General features: G+C 44.8%; 1 protein-coding gene across 2 annotated transcripts in view; it reads right to left on the bottom strand.

Moving 5' to 3' along the window:
* Positions 1 to 24,334, bottom strand: part of CD2AP (CD2 associated protein) — an 802,607-nt gene that overhangs the window by 339,291 nt on the left and 438,982 nt on the right. For both annotated transcript variants that reach the window (XM_078647692.1, XM_078647691.1), the window contains exons 11-13: positions 22,355 to 22,391; positions 18,129 to 18,191; positions 7,367 to 7,523 (exon numbers count right to left, since the gene is read on the bottom strand). In XM_078647692.1, the coding sequence (XP_078503818.1) occupies positions 7,367 to 7,523; positions 18,129 to 18,191; positions 22,355 to 22,391 (257 nt within the window). The remainder of the gene's footprint in view (positions 1 to 7,366; positions 7,524 to 18,128; positions 18,192 to 22,354; positions 22,392 to 24,334) is intronic.

Here is a 24,334-nt window from a genome sequence, read left to right as displayed (position 1 = left end):
GACATACACCTGTGGAGCCTGGTGGAGGACATGGTAATTGTACCTTCTGTAGAGAGTGACCACAATCTCCTGTCCCTCACCCTGTCCCACAGGTGTTTCAATAGCACCGTGAGTAGATCTCCTTGCAACCCCGCCCCGGACCCGTCAGTGGTTACAAACTGTGGTCGAAGGTTAAAGTGGGCGAAGCTAGCTCTTTCGGAGGAGAAAACTTCTGTGATTAGGCAGCTTCTGGTTTCAGCCCTAGCCAATCTTGATTGTCAAGAGGAAGGGCTGATGGAGGTGGCACCCAGGTTCTGTGTCATAATTCAGGCCATTGGCGACCTCTTTTTAGTTCCAGCTCACCCGAGTGGAAGGAAACCAAGCTTACGATCGGGTCAGGGCTGGTACAATCAGAAGTGTAGGGAGGCGAAGTCACTTCTCATCGAGGCAGTCAAGTCCAAATTACCGTCTAGGACTAGGGAGGCCAGGAGATACTATGCACTCTGCCAGAAAAATGCAAGGATGGAGTGGGAGGTTAATTTCTGGCAGGACCTCCTGGCTGCCAGTCGTGGGAAAGATGCCAAAGGTTTTTGGGACATGGTGGGCAAAAGGAATCGTCCTGACGACTCCCGGAGGACGTGTACCATCAATGCCCAGACTTGGTTCTCCCATTTCCAAAATCTCTATTCTGCTGTCGAAGGCCCACTTAATGATTCCTTTAAACTCCCACCCTTTACCCTAGTTCGTGACCTGGAACTGTTTTCTCCCTTGGATGTAACAAAGCAGATCAAAACCTTGGTCCCTTTGAAAGCAGCTGGTCCGGATGGCCTACCGGGGGATATCCTCCGTGCTTACCCGGAAGAATGGGGGGTATTAATCTCTGCACTCCTCAACGCAATCATGGGGGGAGGCCCTGTGCCTGACTCCTGGAGAGGTGCGGAGGTGGTCCCCATTTTCAAAAAGGGCAGTCGGGACTTACCCGGGAACTATAGGCCTATAAGCCTAATAGACTCAAGCCAGAAATTGGCTGGGAAAACCATCTTGGGGAGAATTACTCAATGGGTGGACGACAACCACATTCTGTCCGACATGCAGGCTGGGTTCCGTTCGGGTACAGGAACTATTGAACAGGTCTTTAGGCTTTTGTTATTACACTGGAAGGTGGTGGTACTGGGCAAAGGCAGTCTTTACTTGGCCTTTATTGACCTTAAGACTGCCTTTGACCTGGTACCAAGGGAGGAACTTTGGAGGGTGCTTCACGGTTTAGGGATGCCCCCATATTTACTAAACCTCCTTATTAACCTGCACACCAACACCTATGCCCAGGTTAGATGGGGGCTGAATGGGGAAAAGACCGATAAGATCAGGGTCGAGAGGGGAGTAAGACAGGGCTGTGTTTTGGCCCCTACCTTATTCTCCCTCTACATTAACGGGGTGGTAGATCATCTTCTGGGCGAACCATCAGACGCCCCCATTTTGGGAGGAGTAAAAATTCCAACTCTGTTGTTCGCCGACGACACCCTCCTCATCTCTAAAACCCCCCAAGGTCTACAGACACTGCTGAACCGCTTCCAGGACTTCTGTACCACCAATGGCCTCGTCATCAACATAGACAAGACTAAGTACCTAGTCATGCATCCACCTCGCAAACTTGGCCGCCCTCCAATTCTGAACTCTATACCCCTAGAAAGAGTGGCAGAATTTGATTATCTGGGAATCCGACTGAATGATGCGATGAGCTGGACTGCCCACATTGATAAAATGACTTTGGCGCACAAAAGGGTGGGGGGCGCCCTTCTTAAGGAGTACAATAACTCTACAAAACATTGTGTTGCTCCTATACTTGAGATCTACAAAGTACGTGCGGTCCCAGCGTCACTCTATGGATCGGAACTGTGGGGCTTGGGCAAAGTTGACCCATTAAGCAAGGCCGAAAACAAATTTATCAAGGATCTCCTTGCCATTCCATCGAGCAGCCCGACCATCCCAGTGCTCATGGACACTGGCTGTAAAGCCATAAGGGACCAGGCTCGGCTTCGTCCCCTTCTGCTCTGGGCACGCTTGTGGAGGGTCCCGGAGCTACAATCCTATGCCAATGGCTTGGCAGAAGTGATGCACGCTGATGGTTGGAGTAGCATCAAATGGCTGAAGGACATAAAACATCTCTTAGGGGAACTAGGTTTGGACTCTTGCTGGCATAGTCACTCCGCTCCTCCAAAGAAGATTTTAAAAAAACTTTTCTGGGAGTGGGTTTGTGTGAAGCGCTCTAGAAGTCAGCAGCACTGCAAAACCACCGCAGCTTTCCTGCTGTTCAAAGACGCTGTCTTGTACGAGCCATACATGGATATTATATCAGTTGCTATGGATAGGTCCTTGTATATCAAATTCCGGCTAGGAACCTTGCCCTTGGCCGAACTCTGCTCGAGGTGGAATAAAGCCCTGCCCACATCACGCTTCTGTGCTCTTTGCCAGGATAAACCAGAGACGGTGCCACATTTCCTTTTCGAATGCCCGGACTATGGTCGCCCCAGATCACGTTGGCTTGGTCCCATCTGCAGAGAACTGGGGACTCGTCAGCACTCCGTTGCCCTTCGGATTCTTTTAACTAATACAGCCCCTCCTATTGTTTGTGCTGTTGCTAAGTTTTTAAAATGGGCCTGGTTGATTAGACTTAGAAGACTGTCCACATCAATTTAATCCTTTTTTATCTAATTTATGCTGATCTAACGTGTTTTTAATTTTCATAATATCTGTACAGTCTTACTTATTTCGACATGCTGTTTTTATCTTTTTGTACTGCTTTTATGATATATGCATATCGAAATAAAGCAATCAATCAATCAATCAATCATTATTCTTTTTAGTGAATTCAAAGTATCATCTTTAGGGTGAACACACACTTGCTCTCTGTCTAAAATTGTTTGTGACCATTTAAAAATGTCCTCTCAGCCAATAGTGCCATAATAACACTAAAACCTGTACTAAGTTGCCTATCATTATTTATTCCATTTAAAACATCAACACACAAATTTGTTCTTTTGGCAAGCATGGATTTCACCTCTAGTATAAAAGATAAGGGATCCTGGTTAGATCAATAATTTCCTGGTGGGTGAAGTGGTATTCCATGCAAAACATGTCCTTTATTGTCACTAGCACCCACCTGAATAAGGTGCTTTCCACCCTTTTGTGAAGAAACACAATTAGTCTCTCGTCCACAAGAAATATGCATCAACTAGGAGGGTAGAAGAGTTATTGCTTTGAGCTGATCTGAGGCCTACTGCTTCTGACTCCTGACTACAGACAGTGCTATGGGGTTGGTGCTCAATGGTTTCAGGTTATGGAGCGAGTTGTCTTATGGGTGGCTCCCAGAGTAACAGATTTACTAGCATATCAAAACCTATGAAAGTCCACCCAAAATGTATAAAAGTACAAGAAAATAACGTTATTTTGCAGAGCAGACTTTCTGTGATACTTAAACCTAGACTGCATCAACTTAGAGTGGCATTCAAATCAATATATTAAATTTGTAGACTTGTATCTTTATTATTAAGGTGTACAATTACTACTTTACTATTTGCTTAACAGTTTTATATAGGCACAGCTTTAAACAGTGCACCTGCACCATGAGACAAATGAGGGTGCTATATAGCACAGGATGAAAAAACTCAGACCAGCTGAAGGTATTGTAGCAGGTAATGGATGTATTTAATAGATTATTATAAACACGAACATAATAGCTTGTGAACAATAAAACAAGCGAGTGCAATCTTTGGAAGAGCAACATTATTTCAGCAAGACCTAAAAGAAGCAAGTTTTAATCCTTACATTAAAGACAACTCCATCCACCATATACAGTTATCTGTAACAAAGCCCTCAACATTTCTAAGAATTAGATTAAAAAAAACAAAATGATTCACTCGGACTGACAAAGTATACTTTATAGAGAGGGCAGTCACCCCATTATAGCAGTTTTGATTCTTTACACAACAATTCTTGTAATGATCATATTTCATTATCTGGTTTCCTGCGAACTGCGCAGTGCATATGAGGTCACTTGTCTCGAATAAGGGTTGTAATTTGAGAACCAAGAAAATGCACCACAGGACATACTTCACTGGCCCTTCAGGCTAGAAACCGCAACTATTCTTGGCGTTTGTCTTAGTTATGAAATTTAGTTAAGCAAGTAGATGGTAGCAGTTCAGTCGCAAAATGAACCCAAGATAACCTGAAAAAATCTTTTAGTATTCCATCTAGATGTTTTTTGGCTTTACCTTTAGTAGGAGTGTCAGAACCCCATTCAGAGGACCACACGGCAAGCACAGAGCTCTGGGCCCAACCTAGGTGATTGGGTAATTTACTCCTGCTGTCCCAGGGCCCGCCCTACTGTGGATCCCTCTCAATTGGGTCAAGTGCCGCCTCCTGCACCGGACTCAATTGGTAACGGAGAACAAGCAGTCAAGGATCCCTCTGAGAAAGTGTAGATACAGATTAGTGAATATGACAACCCAACATGCATTCAGCACCCACAATAAATCAATATCCAGTCAAATACCTTTTTTGTATAAAAGAAGTATTTAAATTCTACACATGCAAAGTTACAACATTCAATAACACAAACAATCCCCTTTGAGGTAGGCACACTAGCGGTTGCCAGGTCACACCCCCTCCCCCCTAGGTTACTAAGTTCCCACGTGATAGGTGTGCTGTTATGTCTCACTCACATCTTGCAACATGCAGTGAATGTAAACTACTGGGCCCTATTCGTGGGGCTTCTCCCTCTTGGACTAAGTCAATAAGATGTAGTCAGTTAGCTTTAAGTAGGGTTACAAAAACCAAAGGTGGTATACCCCCCGGGGCCCAGTTCTCTGCTAACTCGCTCCCGCGGTACGAGCCCTGGCAGCAGTGCAGTCCAGGCCCGGATTGGCAAAGTCGGGCTGCACCTTTTCACTTGTGCAGCTCCTGGGGAGCGCTGGCACACTCTCCTGAGCCTCGCTTACCAGCGTTCGGACGATTGGAGTTTCTCCGGCTCCAGTCACATGCAGTAAGTTTTATTATTCCCGCCTTGGGGATGGAGGAATTCTCCTTGTTCTGGCGGGACTTCAACTGTGTCTCCTCAGTCCTCGGGTCTCCTCAGAAACAAAGCCTTCCTCGTCTAGTTGTAGCAGCAAGTTGGGGTCACAGGCAACAACTCGGACCTCCAGACTTCGAGCTTTGAGTGCCACCCCAATCCCTTCCCCTGGCATACGGGGTCACTCCAACAAACCTCACCCTCCACTCACGTTGGCTTCAGGTTGCCTCCACCGCATGCCCTCCTGGCACACAGGGCTGTGTCAATGTCCCGCCCTCGGGCAACATCCCAATCAAGGCAATACAGTTTTGCAGCACATTGTGCTGGGAGGTGAAGCAGTGTGCTCCCATCCCCCTTCAGTTTTGCAACACACGACACCCCTCCTGGCATACGGAGTCGCCTCTTCAACACCCGATCGATGCACAACTGTCCTTTGCACCCAGCAGTCCCTCCTGGCATACAGATTCCACAAAGAGGGCAACGGCCCGATTAGTGTGGCACAGTTCCTTACACCGCACTCAGGAGTCCCACACGTCTGGACTCCTGTCTGGCTCTCGCTCCTTCAAACACACCCCTCTCCCTCACAGGAACACCAGTCTTGGTTATCGAGCAGATAATGATGCTCCAGATTCCAGGGCAAATAATCTTGGTTTCTCCGAGTGATTTCACCTCTCCCAGAAAGGAGACTAGCACGCTGGGCTCTAGTCCAGGACACAGGCAGAAGTCTTCCAGAGCTTCCCCTTCTAAGGCAGCCCAGCGGAATGCTCGGCAGATGACAAAGTAGGGGGAATCAGATTCCCCTACTTATGTCTTCATCAGACAACAAATGTGATTTAGGGTCTGGCTGTGTTTGAAGCTTTATATTGGGATTCTGCTTCTTTGATATGGATAGTACTTTCTTTCATCCTTCCCTCTGAATGATATCGGTCACAGCAGATATTCTCCCGAAGCTGATTAACACACAACAAGATTCCGAAGAGTGACCTGAGTTCACACTGGGATGTCAGCCACAGTGATCTGTGTATCAAAGGTTAATCCTGGGCCCTCAGCCCTACTGTTTACGATTCCCTGATCCGCTTCATCTCCCTTATTCTGAGATATGTACATGCCCTTTCCTTGTGATCTGTCACTGAATCAAAGAGCCCTTTGAAATGTAGAAATAGAGCCTAATTCTCACTCATTCAATTTTTGTCTCACCCATCTTACAGGAATGAAGCAATATATAATTCTGGCTGGGGAGATTCTGCCACTCTTCATGTTTTGACAAGGCAGGCCCGGGCTTCCCACAATGGAGCTCATGGTCCTCCTTGCCATGTACCAGTGCAGGCAATTCTGCACTCAGCATACATTCACAACACACTTGACTGTTCAGTATTTTTGTGCCCATGTCCTATGCTTTCAACAGCATTTCCACACGCATCTGCACATAGTCTGCACCCTATGTCCAATACTACAGTCTCTCTGTACTGCACCAGACGGTCACTTTAAACACCCTCTGCCAGCACACACACACTTACCATGTGCTCACTGTTCCAAACTGCACTCTAAATGTAGTGCATTCCCTCCATGCTCACATGCACTCAGCACATGTTTTCACCACACATGCAATTCTAAATCCATCTAAGCTAGGCTAAGGGTGAGTGAACACAGCAGCCGAAAGTTTAAAAAGGTGAGTGAGCAAGTTGGCCTCACTCCAATGACACAGGAAAACGACCTGGTCACTACTTCCAATCATCATATGGTGTGCTGCCACCACCAAGTTTGTGCTGTTTAAGTCCTAGTGAAGGCAGTAGGCCTCCACCACTATGAGGATAATGCTTTAGGCACCCCATCCTGGTCCAGTAAGACCGCAGTCCATGAGACAGGCCTATGTCATGCTGCACACGCATGATCTATGTTCCCCTATGACCGCAAAGTCAGCATTAGGGACCCAGACAATAATACAGTAGGGCACCTAGGACAGGGGTATACATATTTCCCATGAAGAGTACTTTCTCGTCCCTTCAAGGTGACTGTGTGCATCTTGGAACCCATATGACATTATAAAACAATTGCATTTAGAAGGATCAAACAGTCCTTCATGCTTTTCTTTCTCCTAAACGAAAGGATATTTCAGAAGCTCACAATCATTTGAGATTGTGTAGCTAAATCAAGGAAAAAACGAATAATTAAAATAACCAATTCCAATGGACAAAATCAAAAAGATATTGTAACTGTCATCACTTTTCCAGCACACAAAGCTCTGAATGAGAATCGAGGCAATAAAGCATACCAAACTCTAAATATCATTAACAAGCTGAGCATGAAGAAACAGCTTACTTGGATACAGGTGTGGGTAAGGCAGGTTTGTCTGGACGCTTTGGAGGAGGTACAACGGATTTCAGCAGATTAGATGATTTGCTTGGAGGCATTGGTTTTTTGGGTGGTACTTGCGGAGCTACTGGCTTGCTAAGCCTTAGGTCCAAACTTGTTTTATCTAAAAAAAAAAAAAAAGCTGTGGTTTGAAAGGATAAAACTGACACAACATGAGAAACAAGAGACCAAAATAGTCTGTTTCAGTACAAAATTTGTATGAATGTAGTAGAGGACATCGAAAGCTACAAAGTAAGCCAACTACGCATGAAAGAACAAGGTACTCACCTTTGGTAATGATCTTTGATGGATCCTCCAGCTACCAATTTCTCGCAAATTGAATTCTCCCTGACCCCACCCTGGAGATGGATACTATTCCAGCAATTGCTCCTGTGCACTGATAGGTGGCACCATCGGACTCCTAGGTGACTTCATCCACCCTTAGGAAATGACAGAGTGGAACCAAATATAGGTGCCACTGCTGTACACAGCCATCAATTTACAAAAGAGGCATTCAGGGCACTTAAAGCGTAGCAACAGATTAAAATTGTGACAGTTTGCAGAATCGAACAGAGTCTTAACTGTCACAAGTAGCAGCAGTGGAGCAATACAACCAGTACTGAAACCCCCCACAAGTTGAGGTCAGTAAGAGGACTTCTCATGTGCTACCCAAGACAGCACTTTTAATGCAAGGTAGTGCAATCATGGACATTGTACAAGGACAATGCCACACAACATTCAACAAGTCTGGAACACAAAAAACGAATTCCTAAATTATAACTTTCTGTAGTAAGATTTCTATTGGAAGCACTATTCTTTTAGGCATAAAAGGTTATTGCATGAGTATATAACTAGAAAAGATATCAAAATTAAAGGTATTGATACAATCATAGAAATGTTCACATTGGACATTGCTAAAATTGTGTATCTATACCTTTGATTTTTTTTTTTACATAAAGGAAATATAGATACCAACAATGTGTTGTTCTGGCCAATAACAGCCATAACAATATATTGTTTAAACTAAGCACAGCCAACATGTGTTTCGTCTTTATCGAAGACTTCCTCCCTTCTACTGGAGAATATTTAGAGATCTGTATAACTGTTGTACTGGTCAGATAACGATTTAGACATTTATGATATGTAATAACATGTACTCAAGAACACCTGCATCAATGTGATGCCAAGTAACGACCATCCACGGCGTGCAGAATAAATTATCTAAGTGAACGTATAATGTCTAAAAAAGCCCCCTTGATAAGGGATAATCCCTGGGGTCAGTATTTCTTCAATTTGGACTCTTCACAGATGCAGATTCTGACAGTGATTATTCCTTATCAAGGGTTTTTTTTTGCATTATACGTTCACATACATAATTTACTTTTTTGAGTACATAATATTACAGATCATAAATGTCTACTTCGCTATCTGACCAGTACAACGGATATACAGATAATGTCTCTAAATATACTTCAATAGCCGTGAGGAAGTCTTGGATAAAGACAAAAAAAGTGTTGGCTTTGTTCTGATTAGACAACATAATGTTAGGGTTGTGCTTGGACTGAAAAACACACTGTTAACATCTACATTGGACATTGCTAAGATTGTATCTGTACCTTTATTTATTTTGAAAGTTTTATATAGCGCGGACAAGATCCTTGCGGATATCAGAGCGCTTTACAAAGAGGAGTACATGGGAACGCATAGTCAGACAGATAAATCAATAGGTCACATAGTATAAATGGTACAAATAGGTGGCTACAGAGCCAACCTGTGTACAAAATAGTACAAGTAAATGGCACAAGTAAATGGCTACAAAGTCAAACAAGTGGGAATCAAACAATTAGTAAAAATGATTAAGGTTGAGTGAGAGAGTTCGACGGAAGGATGGAGGACCCGTTGGGCGTGGAGGTGTAGTTGTGTGAGGTGTTGCAGGGGCGAAGAGGGGGACGAGGGCGTTTGCTGCGTCTAGGAGCGGGTATTGACGCCCGGTTTGGGGCGTGTTGAGTGAGTGAGTCAACCGGATGGGTAGGGAATAGGTTGGGAGGGGAGGTGGGTGAAGGGCGTATGGGGTGTGTGGTGAGTAGTTCCTTGATGTTGTGTATGTCATCTTTGATCTGAGCGAGGGTGGCCATGATGTTGTCCATCGTGGGGTAGGTGGTGGAGGTGGCGTCTGAGGGGAATGGTTGACCAGGAAATTCGTGTGCAGGTGGGAGCGTGGGCAGGTGTTCGAGGAGGTGTGCGTTGTGTTGGTGTGCGGGAAGGTGTTCGGGAGAAGGGATTTTTTGGGCGGGAGGGGTGTGGATGGTGTGGGGTGGGAGTTGGTGGTGTGAGTGAGGGCAATGATGGTAGGTGGGTGGGTCAGGGTGTATGCTGGGAGACCGATAGTCGAGGTGGGGGTGCAGGAAGGGTAATGGGGAGTGAGAGTATGAGGGGAAATGGAATTGGGACTGGTCATGTTGTGGGGAGGGGGAGTTATGGTAAGAGAGGAGGTGAGAGGGTAATGGGGACTGAGAATGGGGGGTATGGGGGGGATCCATGTTGCGATGATGGTTTAGGTGGGACTAGGAGAATGCACTCTAGTGGTACACATGTGCAAGAAAAAACAAAAGCATGCAGTAGGTTACACGGTGTAAGAAGTACTAGTGATCAATCGGCGTATCCCAAATGTAAGAGTGTGCAGAGAAACATATACATACAATAGGTTATAGAGTACAACAGTGTCACTGGTGATCAACCAGATATATATATGGGGTAGTGCCACCATCAAAAATCCAGAATCATAGAAATCAGAATGACATTAGTTGGCAACCAAGGTAGATGAAATAGCATTGCATTTCAAATGTTCGAAATAGAGGTAGAAGAATAATACTGCGGTAAAAGGTATATGAGGTAGCAATCTGCGCATTAAAAATGTTCAACATACAGGTATAGGTACAGTACTGCAAAACTAGGCAAACATTCTTTCAGATATGGTGTAGCAATCTGCATTACAAATGTTCAGAGTAAGGCTAGGCGTGTACTTACAATAATAGGCAGACATTCTTGCATATATGAGGTGGCATTCTGTGCATTACATATGTTCAGAATATAGTTAAAAGTATAATAATACAATAATAGGCAGGCATTCTTTCACAAGATGGTGTAGATACCTAACTGAGCCCAATGCTCAGTAGTTGTGATTAGTCTAGGGTGATTAATTCTTGGCGAGTGTTTAGATAGAGAAGAAAATGACTAATCCAGGATATCCGCCCATGAGAGAGAATAGTCAAATATGTCCGCCAAATAGGTGGGGTAGAGACATTAGTCCTCTGTTTGATGCTGCTGCTTAGCCAGCATAGAAGAGCAGCAACCCCTCTCCTTCATGCCTGCAGGGGAGGTGGAGATATTAGTCCTCTGTCTGCTGCTATTACTATAGGCCTAGGGGGAGGAGTTTCACCCTCCATCCGAGCCAGCAATGCTCCAGCTATCTGGGAGGAATGCTTATCTCTGTGTGGGGGAGTTAGATTGAGGAGCCTCGTGGACAGAGGTACGGGGGGATTTATGGTTACAGGTTTATGGCTCCAGCCATTTTGGACAGAGGAGGTAGTTTAAGAGTGAGCAGGCGGGTAGGAGAAATACAAATACCTCAAGTCTCTGTGTGCCCCCTGAGTCCGACCGTAGAGTCTTTCAGCAGCAATGCATTAGTCCACAAAGTGTCTCAGTCCCTTCCGATTTGCTAAAATTTGTGAATTGCTTGTGATTGAGCTCCACACATTAGATCAGATCATGGCTCCAAGCCTGTATCACCATGAGACGCAGCGAGGTAATCACCCGGTATCTAACGAAGCCGATGGGGGCTGGCTTCAGTCTTCTGTCGCAGAACCGCTCCCATTGTTGATCTCAGGGCTCTCCTCAGTCGCTCCCCTGGGCAGCGGCGGTGCAATACCCTCCGGGCGAACCCATCTCATGAGCCCGTGTCCTGTCTCCGGTGCTGCGGTGCGGGGGGGGAGGAGGAGGGGGGGGGGGGCACTGCTCCTTCGTCACAGCCGGCGTCCTCCACCGTGGAGCGGACGGTGGGGGGCCACTTTCAATCCTCTGGTGTTCGCCGTAGCTCCTCTGCTACGGCTTTACTTAGCCCTCCGTAGCCTCAGAGACTCACTGCGTCTCACTGCAGTGGAGCGGGCGGGCGGTTCCGGCTCAGCAGGCTCACGGAGCTTTAGCCGCCTCTGCGCGGGGGGGGAGCCCTCCTGTGCTGCCGAGGGTGCCCACCGATGCTGCCGTGTATGCCTTTGGGCTTCCTCTGCAGCCCAGGGATGGATCAGCAGCCGAGCTCCAGTGCCTTCCTCCGCCTTGTAGCGGGGGACCTTTTCCAGCCCTCCGAGGTCGTCGAGCTGTCTGGAACAGGCTTCTGGAGTTTCAGCCGCCCCTGTGATGCGCCGCTCTTATGCCGTCTTGGATCCAGTGCAGGGCCGGTGGCAGGGTGGTCCGCAGTGTCGGCTCAGCAGCACCACGTCAGCGATGAGGGTGTCAGAATCGAAAGTCCGATCGCGGGGCATTTCAGGGGTCATTAGTCAATCCAGTTACTCGATCCAGTTACTCTTTCGTTCCGTTCTTCGTTCCGTTCTTCATTCCGTTCTTCATTCTACTTTCGTTCCGTCGTGCTGGTAGGTGCTAACAGGGATAATGCCCGAATGGGATCCCCAGCACTGGGAGCTCCTCACAGGAGCTCCTACCAGGCGGCCATCTTGCTACCACTTTAATTTTGAAGTCTATTTATATACTCAGGCAATAAACTATTATGCCTAATAAAATAGTGTTTCCAATACAAATTCTGACTACAGAAAGTTACGATTTCTGAATTAATTTTTCTTTGTTCCAGACTTGTGCTCGATCTAACAGAGCCTTATTAAAACCTAGAGGACACTCCACAGAATAGGAGGAAGGGCGTGCAGAGAGAACTCTACAGCTAGATGAGGTATCCCCCAGAAGGAGCACAGTGGAAGGTAAGCAACTTGCACTTCCGAAGAATACTACTAACAGCAGATACCAAAGCAGTGTCTCCCAAACAAATGAGGGTATCAGGAGTGGACTTCATACCAAGAAATCCTGAAAGTCTGAGTAGGCAAAATGCCCCAAGCTGCAGACATGAGTCATAGCAGTAATAACCACTGAAGGTTCAGACACCTTTGTAGCCACCCGGCAGTTGTCCAGCACCATAACACGCCAAGCAAAAGCCATAGTCGCAGCCTTGGCTATGGTAGAGCGAGACGAAAGTTCCTCAGGATGCTCATTCTTGGCCAACCAATAGCAAATTTCTAAGCAGAGTACTACGCATCTGGACATGGTCTGTTTCAGGACTGGCCTTTCTTTCATTACACCAATGAACTCAACAAAAAAGTGTTTTTCCAACCAGTGCCCCTTAGTCCAATAAATATTAAATTTAAGAGCTCTCTCAGGGTCCAACAAAATAAATCTCTCCTCCTCTTTAGAGGGACATGACAGAGAAAAGGAAGCGTGGGAGAATGATGAACTGCCCTTATAGGGACATCAACTTTGGCAGAAAGGAAGCAAGATTTTGAAGCATCAGCTTCTCCATAAAGAAGGTAGTACCTACAGTTCACTGCATGGATGAAACCGCAAAAAATAAAACACTTTGACATCAGTATCAAAGAACAGCTACGCTTATGCTGAAAAGATGTGCACGTTAATAAGTAAGACATTTAGTTCCCCATATGGCACTAGTGGAAACACATGTAAGTCCTTTGAAAAAACACAACTGGTAAATTAAACAGAGGGTGGATTAGATAACTGTACAAAAGCTTGAGGGAGATAACAAGAAACCTTAAGATGTACAAATGTAAAGGACTTATCACACCAAAGTCAAGACAAACATGCGTGTGTGTGTTGGTGCGTTTTTGTTGTTGTTTTTTTTCACATTCTCACTCTTTTTTGTGGACAGACAGCATCTAAGATGAGATACACAACTCCCAGAGGCCGATCAAGCAGACTTTGCTGGTTCTGCACAATCATCTCGTATGGAGGTGTAGGTTGTGAATTTTGATTGCAGATCCCTAAGTCTCTGTTGAAGTTGTCATGAAGTAGAAGTCTGATAAGGATGACACATGGTCAGATTCAGCAGTTCAGAGTACCAGACCTTCCGAGCTATCTGGATCAATTGAGCATGATCCTTCTTCAGAACCCTAGGAAACAAGAGGGGGAATGTGTAAAGCAGACCGAACTCCTGTGGAAGGCAGAATGGGTCTAACATGAAACCTTAAGTTGGAAACTTTAGAATGCAAAAGACTTGATAATGAATACTCAACAGTAGTGAAAAGATCTAGCCATGGACCGCCACAATGGGTAGTTTAAGGCATATGCCTTAAACTATCTGGGTGAAGATTGCCACTGGTGTATGGCTAGGTGGCGTGTGCGGACACTGTCCGCTCTGGCATTGAGTGAACATGCCAGATGGCTGACAGTCAAGGAGATTTCTTACATGTTCAGTCAGCGCCATAGCCTCAACGCTCCCTGACACTACACATGTCCTCAGACACCATGCTATTTGTTGAAGTACCGCATGGCCATCATGGCGTTCATCAGAGCTTGCATAAAGCTGCCCTTGAAGGAAGGCGAAAAGGTCATGGAGGCCAGCTAGAAGGCAATCCCCTCCAACAGATTGTTGTGGTGCCTCTGCTGTCTCTCACACCTACCTCGTCCAGGTGGCCACCCCAGCCTAGAACAGATACACCCCTGATCACTTCAGGAGGTAGGGAGGACTGTCTGCCAAAATTCAAGAGGGACTGCCAGTGCTGAGCTCACTGAAGACTTTAGCACAGAGTTCCTATACAGATGTTCTAGTGTAGATCCCGCATGTGCCAACAGCCAAGAGGCACCAGCATAGGGTAACTGGGACACTTCATAAAAATAGGACTAGAGCTTTACATTATACGAAGGGCATAGAAACAAAGATAACTGGGTACCGAAAAAATAAAATGACTTTTTTAAGCCCATTATCTTTCTTGTTAATTTAATTGCTTTCTGGTAAAAGCTGCTAACTTATCCTGCTTTAGAACACTTAAAAACGTGGCTCCAACTGTTTTCAGACACCCTCTCTCAAGACCAAGGCATGATCCAAATTTGCTGGAATCTGGCAGGACAGCTGGTGGAAAACGAACGGTCCCAGCAAATCCGTAATGCCTGGTCACTCTCCACCAGCAGGATGAACAAGGTCAGGAGATCAAGAAGTCTTAGAGCTGTACAGGCCGGAACAAAGAAACAGGACAGAAACATCGGGGTCATTTCCTGAATGTCCCATTGGGACCATATCTTGACAGTCCCAGACTCACAACAGGACAGAAAATCTTTTAATGCAACCTTTTCCAGAACAGTCTCTAAATACGGAATTGTCTGCACTGGCCGAAGATAGGATTTCCCTTTGTTCATGTAGAACCCTAGGTAATACATATCTAAGGACAAAGACCAGGATCGGGACTTGGAGCAGGTCCACAACGTGTGTGAATGGCCTCATTTCTTGTGCTTAGCGAGATGCAGTGTCGCCTTCCGCTCCATGATGGCCTTCAGATACATCAGGGAGCATTTGTCTCAAAACTCTGACTCAAGAGTATATCCGAGGCACCAAAAACATACGTCATGCACATCAGTGACGAACATGTGCTTTCTGCACATGTGGCACAGTTTGAAACTAGTAGCCTTCCATGAACACATTCCCAACACATTATTACCGGGAAAAAAAGTAAGTCTGGGAAGAACCAACAAAGTTTGGGAGTGGAGCTAGGTTTAGTTTCAAAGGGCATTGAAAAAAGGAATCATGCAGGCGTGGTGCCTATGTACGCCTCTGCACAGTCACTTCTGGATGCAAGATGTAAGCACTGCAGAGTCCAAAGGCACCACTCATTAGCGTGCAGGAACACCTGATGGAAAAGTTTCTAAACCCTTTTGACGCTTGGGGGGGAATTCAAAAGGTGACATGCTGTGGGTGTACTCTGTGCCAATGCGAGCCTCCCCCCCCCAGTAGAAGCCCTCTTCAGCAACCTGTAGATTCTGATAGATAGTCCACTAGAGTAAAAGGCATTATTTGGAACTGGACCATTTTCTTTTACTGACCCCTACACTATCATAGGTGATAGTTTTGCCCTTAACTGCTACATTGTCACAAATAAACAGACAGGTTTTATTTGTAGGGTTTGACTTCGCTTTCAAAAGTTTCAAAACCTTTTAACCCCTTCGATGCTCATGACGAGCTCAGCTCGTCATGAGGCACGGTGCTCGTGTGCTCATGACGAGCTGAGCTCGTCATGACCACACCCAGTTCTATTATGGCCCAGCACGCGAGAAGAATATCTCAAGCATCGATGAGGTTAATGAAGTTTATACAACATACAGAGGGACATTATTTGTCAACAAACATTGGAATGGCAACCCAACCTTCCCTCACGTCCTCCCACCTATCCAGCCTTCTTTACCCTGCCATCATACAAACCACCCAAGAGCAGCTGATAGTCCTGCCTTGTAGTATATTGACCCTATATGGTAAATGGTCACCCCCACTTTGTATACACCCCATCCACCTGGGATGACTCCTGGTGGCCGGCAGTGGTGGGAGCTGCACCGACTCCCACCGACCACGCACGCAACTTGGGGTTCATCCTGGACTCATCACTCTCAATGACCCAACAAGTCAACGCCGTCTCTTCCTCCTGCTGCTTCAAAACACTCTGCATGCTTCGCAAGATCTACAGATGGATCCCAACCGGAACTAGAAGGACAGTCACCCGGGCCCTTGTCAGCAGCAGGTTAGACTACAGCAACGCCCTCTATGCGGGAACCACTCCAGAAAAGACTTCAACAGCTACAGAATGCCTCCGCACGCCTCATCCTCAACATCCCCCACCACAGCCACATCACTGCCCACCTGAGAGACCTGCATTGGCTCCCCGTCAACAAGAGGATCACCTTCCAGCTCCTCACCCATGCTCACAAAGCACTCCACAACACCGGACCAGCATACCTCAACAAACGACTCACCTTCTACACCCTGAACCGCCAGCTTCGCTCCGCTCCACAGACCTCGCCACCGTTCCATGCATCCACCAATCGACCACCGGCAGCAGATCATTCTCCCACCTCGCTGCCAAGACAAGGAACCCCCTCCCCATCCACCTCCGACAGACCCAGGACCTGATGAACTTCAGGAGACTTCACAAGGCCTGGCTGTTCAAACAGTAGAAGCTTCCCCCCGCCCCCCCACCTTAGCGCCTTGAGACCCTCACGGGTGAGTAGTATGCTCTACAAATGCATTGATTGATTGAACCATTGTTAGGGATAAAACCTTTTATTCACAAGCCTCCTTGTGCACCACAGAGGTTACATCAAAGTAGAATTTGGGTACCAGCACTGTACCATCAATCACCCTACATTTTCTGAAGAGTGACAAACTGTTCTGGAAAGACCAAAAGCATAACCATACATTAACACTGGAAAGAGGGCTCAATAAATTACAACAAGAGAGCTAAGCTGACATTTGTGGCTGTAACTTGGGCGGAGAAGGTCCTTTGTTTATCATAGTTTAAGTGCATTATTTACTCACCCATTAATAAATAGTCCTTTGATTGGGCATTGAAGATACAGGGTGCATTATTTGTTTTGTCATACTGAATTTGAGTCTTAAGAGCAATTTACCTCCTGGAAAACACTGACTGGAGCCTTCGGTACTCTGAGGGTCGCAAGTGGTTAAAGTGAGTTTCGTAGCTATGGAGCATACTAGTAATGTGGCCCTGCCACACCAGAATCAAATAACATTATTTCTCATGAGTAAATGCAAGTAATGTCTTACTGCTCCTAGACTACAAGAAAAGAAAACACGGTACTTACCATACTCCAAGGGGAGCTTGGCTGTATTTTTGATACATTGTTACCTTTTTATTGTTAATTTTATCTTTACAGCTAGGAGGTTTCATAATAGAACCTGAAGAGTTGGCTGCATCACAAAGTGTGTTGAAAGCAAACACAGAGTAGGACGTCTCATCGAATGCATTTGTTATCAGTAGGTGGGGTTAGGTCTGAAAGTATCAGAGTACTTTATAAAAACAAGCACTGGCAATGCCAACAGGCCTGGCTTATAACTGGAAGGGTATCTTCTGTCACAAATGAGATTAGACACTCAAAAGGTCATCATACATGCGGTCACTCATACATTCATTCTTACGCCCACTGACTAATTCTTCTCCTTACCCTATCACCCATCTACAATAAAACAAAACACACATAATCCCACAAGCATATGGAAGACAAATTCAAATAAAAAAAGAAAATACAGTACCACTTAAACTTGGCCATCAGATAATGTAATAAAAAAATAAAATTAAACATGTGGCCATCTTGCAATGACATTGTAAGTAGCATATCATTGTTTTAAAGTTCCAACTTAGCTACCACATTTAGAAGCAATGCGTTTATCATCTTGGAGTGGTAAAAATAATGATACAGTAATTTGTTTTGCTTAATATTGAGGGAAAACAGTCAGCATCCGCAGAATATTTGGCAGCAATTGTGTATGCTTTCTTGTAAAGCAGCTTATGAACTTTGACAAATAATCCCACATGATATTTGATGCTATCACGTTAAACTACTTTAAGCATGTACACCTTGAACAATTCTTGCATGCTAAAACCTAATGTAGGTCAATAAAAAAATAATTTCATACTTCCGCACAATTTAATAAACTCACCTTTTTCTTCCAATCGAGGAGGAAGAGGTTTCTTCTCCCCAATACGAAGTTCTGGCTTTGGAACTAGAGAGGGAAAGATTTTTTTTTCTAAAAAGCTCATAGCATTTACAATTTGTTTTACTTTTACATGTACAGTACAATATTAGTTTGCAGAAACGTTCCATGATCGAGTTGATTATCAAATTAATTGCTAAAAGCCATTTACCTCTATGAATTAATTAGGTTGCATGCTTTCACTCAGCAACCACATCTAAATTCTAAAAATCTCTCATTCTTCACACTATACATAAAAATGCTTAAGGATTTGTTTCAGAGTAAACCTTGTTAAAGTGAACAATAACAAGTCGTATCAAAATTCATGCACCCAAGCTGTAGAGTCAATCCAATGTCAAAAGTAGCCTAGATGATTCTTGCGTAGCATGTAAAGTTCTTGAAGGATGTTACTAGCTTTCAGGGCCACAAATGCAGATTTATCTTTAAGTACTTCTTTTCAAAGAAGGTTTAAACAACCATCACATGTGCCAAGTGTTTTCTATTTACCCATTCCACTTGATCACTCTGAATGGGGATTAAGCGCATACGCTGCATGTTACTTCATAAAAAAGCACTACTGTTGTAGCCAATGGGTAACTGGAACTATGGTTGACCTCACAATCCAACAGTCCAAAACGAAAAGATTCAATATATCTTACAAGGACAAAAATTTCATTTATAAATTACCTAGTGTATTTGGGTAAAATAATCTAGGTGTGTAAAAGTGTAAGCTTGCATGGACTTGTACTATTGCATGAAAACTTTCTTACCCATAAACAGATGGAGTTCAACTCCGTTCAAGGTATGTTCCACATTGGTAAGAAGACTGCACCTTCTTAATTTGAACCAGACGATTCCTATTAACACATGGTCTGGTTTATTAGCAATGACTTGAGGAGAGGGGCCTATTTTGCACTCCTGCTCAGGACCTTAGCGCCTCCAGTTTCCCTTTGGTCATTTGCCAAGTAAAGAAAAGGAGATCAACATTATTTAGAGCTTTTAAGCCAAATGTATCACAGTTCGAAAAAGTGTTCGAATTTCTATTTTTGTTATTCAATTTTAGATAGGTGAAGATGATCAAAAAATCTGGCATAACAAGGTCATGCTGGTACTGTAGATAGCATTGCATAGCTGCTACTCTTGAATGTTGTGAAATCGTGGATTTTAGAAAAGGGAGGAGAGGTACCTCCACACCCAAATGATCAGAGAAGTGAGCCCTGAAACTTCCCTAAACAAGAGGCATAAAAAGCCATTTTGAATTTGCAACATGTTCCTGACAAAGGCAAAGGTAATGAAAAACTAAATAAAGAATTTTGTGATGAATTCTTTTTTTTAAATCTTTGATCAAGAGAAAGCGCTCTACTGCCATGAGCAAGGTTTAAGTGTTGGGCGCTGTTGTGGTGCTTGAGCATGCAGGTATGCAAGTCTGTAGGTAAGGGAAATGTTTGTATGGGTAAGTTCAGTGATGAAGTGATAGAGTTCGGAGTGAAACGGTACTGATGAGTGAAGTTAGACAGCAGTTGTGTGCTGCTATATCCATTCTTCAGTAGGAGTAAAATATTGACCGAATCTCCACACTTTAAGTTATTGTTTTCATTATACCAGGTCTTTTTCTACCATACACTGATTGTGCAATATTTATTAAAAAGTGTAACCTATTTAAAAAAAATTAACCTGCAGGCACAGGGGCGAGGCATGAAAAACTCAAGATGGCTGGCCCTCTTTAGCGGCCACCTGACTCTGCTCTCAAATGGTGCCGTCATCTAGCCGAAGCTACTACGGTACCCTCAGTAGTGCACAAATATGCATTGCTGCGCCCATGGACGCCCTTGCTGTGCCCCTACACCCCTCACAACTCCTCAAGCCGGAAAAGCTGTATGCACTTCATGCACTTTAGTGGGTGGCACTGGCAGTGAAAATCGTATGAACAACCCAGTCACCTGGATGAGGCCTACGTCAGACCAGAGAAAGTTGAGGTGAGCGATTTGGAGGCACTGGATGGAGGCGGTAAGCAATGCAACCAGGATAGCAAGTGACTTCTTTTTAGTGCCTCTGAATTGTGGCCAAACAGCAGATGTCACCAGGGGAGGTAATATTTAGTCCCCCAGACTTCGAGTGTGGCCCCGTCCAATCTGTGGCACAGATGTGCTTACCCAACTATGGGTTTGAACTATGAATGAATGAGGGGATTCTTGTAACGCGCGTACTTAGCCCAGTGGGCGTCAAGGCGCCTAGATTAAATACAGCAACTTAAGGCCCTACCTAGTCCTATTTAATCATGAGTAGGCCTTCTTAAAGAAATACGTTTTTAGAGCCTTTTTGAAAGAGTCGATGGAAGGGAGAGTTTTTATCTCCATGGGGAGGGTGTTCCACAATTGCGGAGCGACGACGGAAAAGGCTCTGGCTCCCCATCTGACAAATTTGATGCGGGGGACAGCTAGTTGACAGAGTCCCGCAGAGCGCAGGTTTCTTGTGGGGGCATAGCGCGAGAGAAGAGAGCCAATGGCACTAGCAGGACCATCCATCAATGCTCTGTGGGTGAGACAGAGGATTTTGAAGGCGATTCTGTGCTGTACCGGAAGCCAATGAAGCTCCTTCCTGGCTAAGGTGGCAGAGGAGGCTTTGGGGAGATTCAAAACAAAGCGTGCTGCAGAGTTCTGAAGAGTCTGCAAACGGTGGATCAACCCTTTGTTGACTTCCATATAGAGGGAGTTGCAGTAATCCAGTCTCGAACCCACCAGGGCGACTGCAACCTGTTTACGCGCCTGGGGGGAAAGGTACCCACGGATTTTGTTGAGTACCCGGATCACACCACAGCAGGTAGCAACGGTCCTATTGACTTGCAGGGACATAGAGAGTGAGGTGTCAAATATCACTCCCAGATTTCTGGCAGATAGGGAGGGAGTGGGGCAGATGCCAAGAGAAGAGGGCCACCACTCGCTCGACCACAGATTCTGGTTCTTCCCAAATATCAACACCTCGGTTTTTTCACCATTCAGCTTCAGGGAGTTTATAGTCATCCAGTCTGCCACATACTGCATGCAAACCCTGAAGCTGGCGGCAGATGTACTAACCGAGGTGTGAGCAAGAGAGACCATAATCTGCGTGTCGTCTGCATAGGATACCACCTCCATCCCCTGAGATTTAATAAGTCTATCACCCTCTTCTGGCCCAATGGAGACTCCCCACCTCAGCAGCTGTGTGAGTTGGATTGTGGCCCCATATCCTGAACTTGAAGCTTTAAGATGTGCTTTAACTTCCCGTTTAGGACGGATTGCAGAGAAGTGGAAAACAAAGACTTATTTTTTAACACCTAATGATGAAGTGAATATAAAATGGCAAAAAGAGATGCCCAAGTACTGCCCTAAAGATAATGAGCTGAGAGGTGAAACGACGTCAGGCTTAACATTGAAAATCTAGAGACTGCATCTACGGCAGAGGAGGACAAAATGGTCAATCAAAACAAGAACGTGATTTTAGTGGATCAGCAAATAATAGCAAAAAGAAAATAATCTCTGGCAGAGTGCCGATACTGCGATATCAGGTGAAGGAATTTGAAAGATGGCGGATGAGAAATTTGCTGTAAACAGTGGACCATATTTTGCAACTAATGAGAGTTGGAATTTTGGACAATCTGAGAAGTACACATCTTTGTGTGCTGGGAGTTTGGTCTTCAGTTGCAATTAAGGGACTTACAGCTCAAGTGTTCTCGGTCTGCAGACCTGATGTGAAAACGTGGCATGCAACAACTGTTCAGAAGATCCACAGAAGTTACCGCAGACACTAAAGGTGAGAAATGCCTTTGAGTGACACATCCAAAATGATATCAACATTGGTGGGAATAGTGACGTAATATAGTTCAATGTTCTCTGGTCATAATGTGAAGTAAAGGGAAAATTGGGAATTGTTGATTTGAATAGACATGCCTTTGCTGGGAGATATTCCTCAATAAACAGGTTTAATCCTGAAAATCACAAATATGAGGTTATCGAATGACTAAGCTACAGTCAAAAAAATCTCAAATAAATATAATACAAAACTGCTACAATCAGGAATAACACTACATTATACTTAAAATCACTGTCATCAGAGGGTGTTTCACACAGCCACATATCCCAAAGTAGTTATTTATTCGAAACTAAACTATTCTTACATTTTGTGTGCCCATTCTATAAGGAAGCTTTTTTACTAACCTGCGCTTTTAGCTGGTGGTGGGGGTTTCTTTGGCTTCTAACAAAAGATGAAAAAACAAACCGGTTACTTGAAATGTACAAGTAATCAAATGCAAACATATTTCATCAAATGTTATTCACATTGATAGAATTGCCAATCCATCAACTCAACAATGATAGAAATATACAATTCCTTGTTATCTGGAATTTAAATAGGGAAACCTTAAAATCGAAGACCTTCAATAGTATGCAAACTCTAAAATGCAGGTAGTGTGAGCTTAGCCTGTGGAAGTCAATGTTTATATGTGTTACACAACAAAGCTGTACATGTCAGTTGAAATATGTGATAGATTGTGTTACTGAACCAAATGTACGCAACAGGGTGAGACAAACATGATACTGGTAGTGCAACCACAGACTTAGCCAAAGGCTCGTTGGGACGGTTTAGAAGGCCAAACTCACTCCCATGGCTTGCGTAGCATGTTGGTACCGCACATCTGGTGTGTCACTGATGTTGGGCTATTGTAACCAAAGTTGATAAATCTTTTGATTTGAATTGCGCTGGCCACTTGCTTATGAGAAGGACTGTTAGACCACTTTGCAAGTCTATAGAAGAAAGGCAGTTAACCAGAACAGCTTTAAAGCACCTCAACTGGAAAATGAGGATGTAGTATTAGTCTGCCTTTTAACTCAATAAAACCTATGGTTCTAGGACTAGGCTGTGCAGACAGTTCTCTGGTTAAGGAAACCACCCCAGTCCTGACATGAGACCTTCTAGAAAAAACACAAGAGACCAAGTTCTGAAAAAAAGACCACTCCTTGAAATCATGATTACAAAAACAACACTCAGATGCTCATTAACCCCTTGCCGTGGTGGTAATTCCGCCGCGGCGCTAGGGGGCAGGGGGGGCCGCGCGGCGCCACCATGCTAGTGACGGAACCACTCCATCACGAGCTGCGGTGGAGCTGTGCTTGTGACGGAATGTTTCGTCACGGCCCCGCCCGCTCAATGGACCGCTCAGCGCATGCGCGGAATCAGCACGCGGCAGCCGGGCCGTGACAGAACCATTCTGTCACCAGCACAGCCCCACCGTGGCTCGTGACGGAGTGGTTCCGTCACGAGCACGCAAGGGGTTAAAGTATCAGGGCGCAAACGCACAAGGATAGATCAACTACACTGAAATATAAGCCACTCATATTTAAAATACTAGTCTGCAGGTACTTAATATGACCCACAAATACCTAGAGCAGATTCTTTCCTTAGGGCACCCCTTGCAAAACAAGACATTTCGATAATATTGACCATCAAAAGTACAAATAAAATAAACTATTAGTTGTGATGTTAAAGAGCATGTGGGGGACATAACACTACTTCTCCAAAATTACCTCTACTGATCACTATCTAAACAAAATTAGCTCTACAACACCTTTACCTTGCTAGCCATTAAATTGTCCACTATTACCTTGTCAAATGGTAAACCGGCTGAAATAATGATATATTTAATTTTGATTTATTTTTATTTGACAACATTTATGGTTAACACTGCACAGAACTTTCCACGTAAGGTCATAGATGAATAATCCACATTTGTAAAGATGTGTCTGCAACGTGGCGCAAAGTCTGAAACTTTTCTCCATATGACTTGGACCTGTGGTACCTTGAGGAACTATTGGGTTGTGGTGGTGGAAAAACTTAAGGGGGTGACAGCACGACATTTAAGTGTGATGATTAAACAATGATTATTGTGGTCAATACTCCCACCTTAGAAGGATTGCAGAAACCGCAATAAGTTTGCATCCCTGGGATTACTTTTTGCTAGAAGGAGAATAGCCATTTACTGGCTCTCTCCAATGGCCCCCTGGTTGCTGAATTGCATGAGCAGTCTGTAGTCAAGGAATGTCAACTGTGCAGAGTGAGTGGCCAAATATACAGAAAGATGCGGGAAGGGACAATTGATCACCATGTAGCTTCCCTCCCCAAAGAGATCATTATACATCGCA

This window comes from Lissotriton helveticus, chromosome 6 (assembly GCF_964261635.1).
Source record: "Lissotriton helveticus chromosome 6, aLisHel1.1, whole genome shotgun sequence".
Lineage (NCBI taxonomy): Eukaryota > Metazoa > Chordata > Amphibia > Caudata > Salamandridae > Lissotriton > Lissotriton helveticus.
This window is presented reverse-complemented; position numbering and strand designations above follow the sequence as displayed.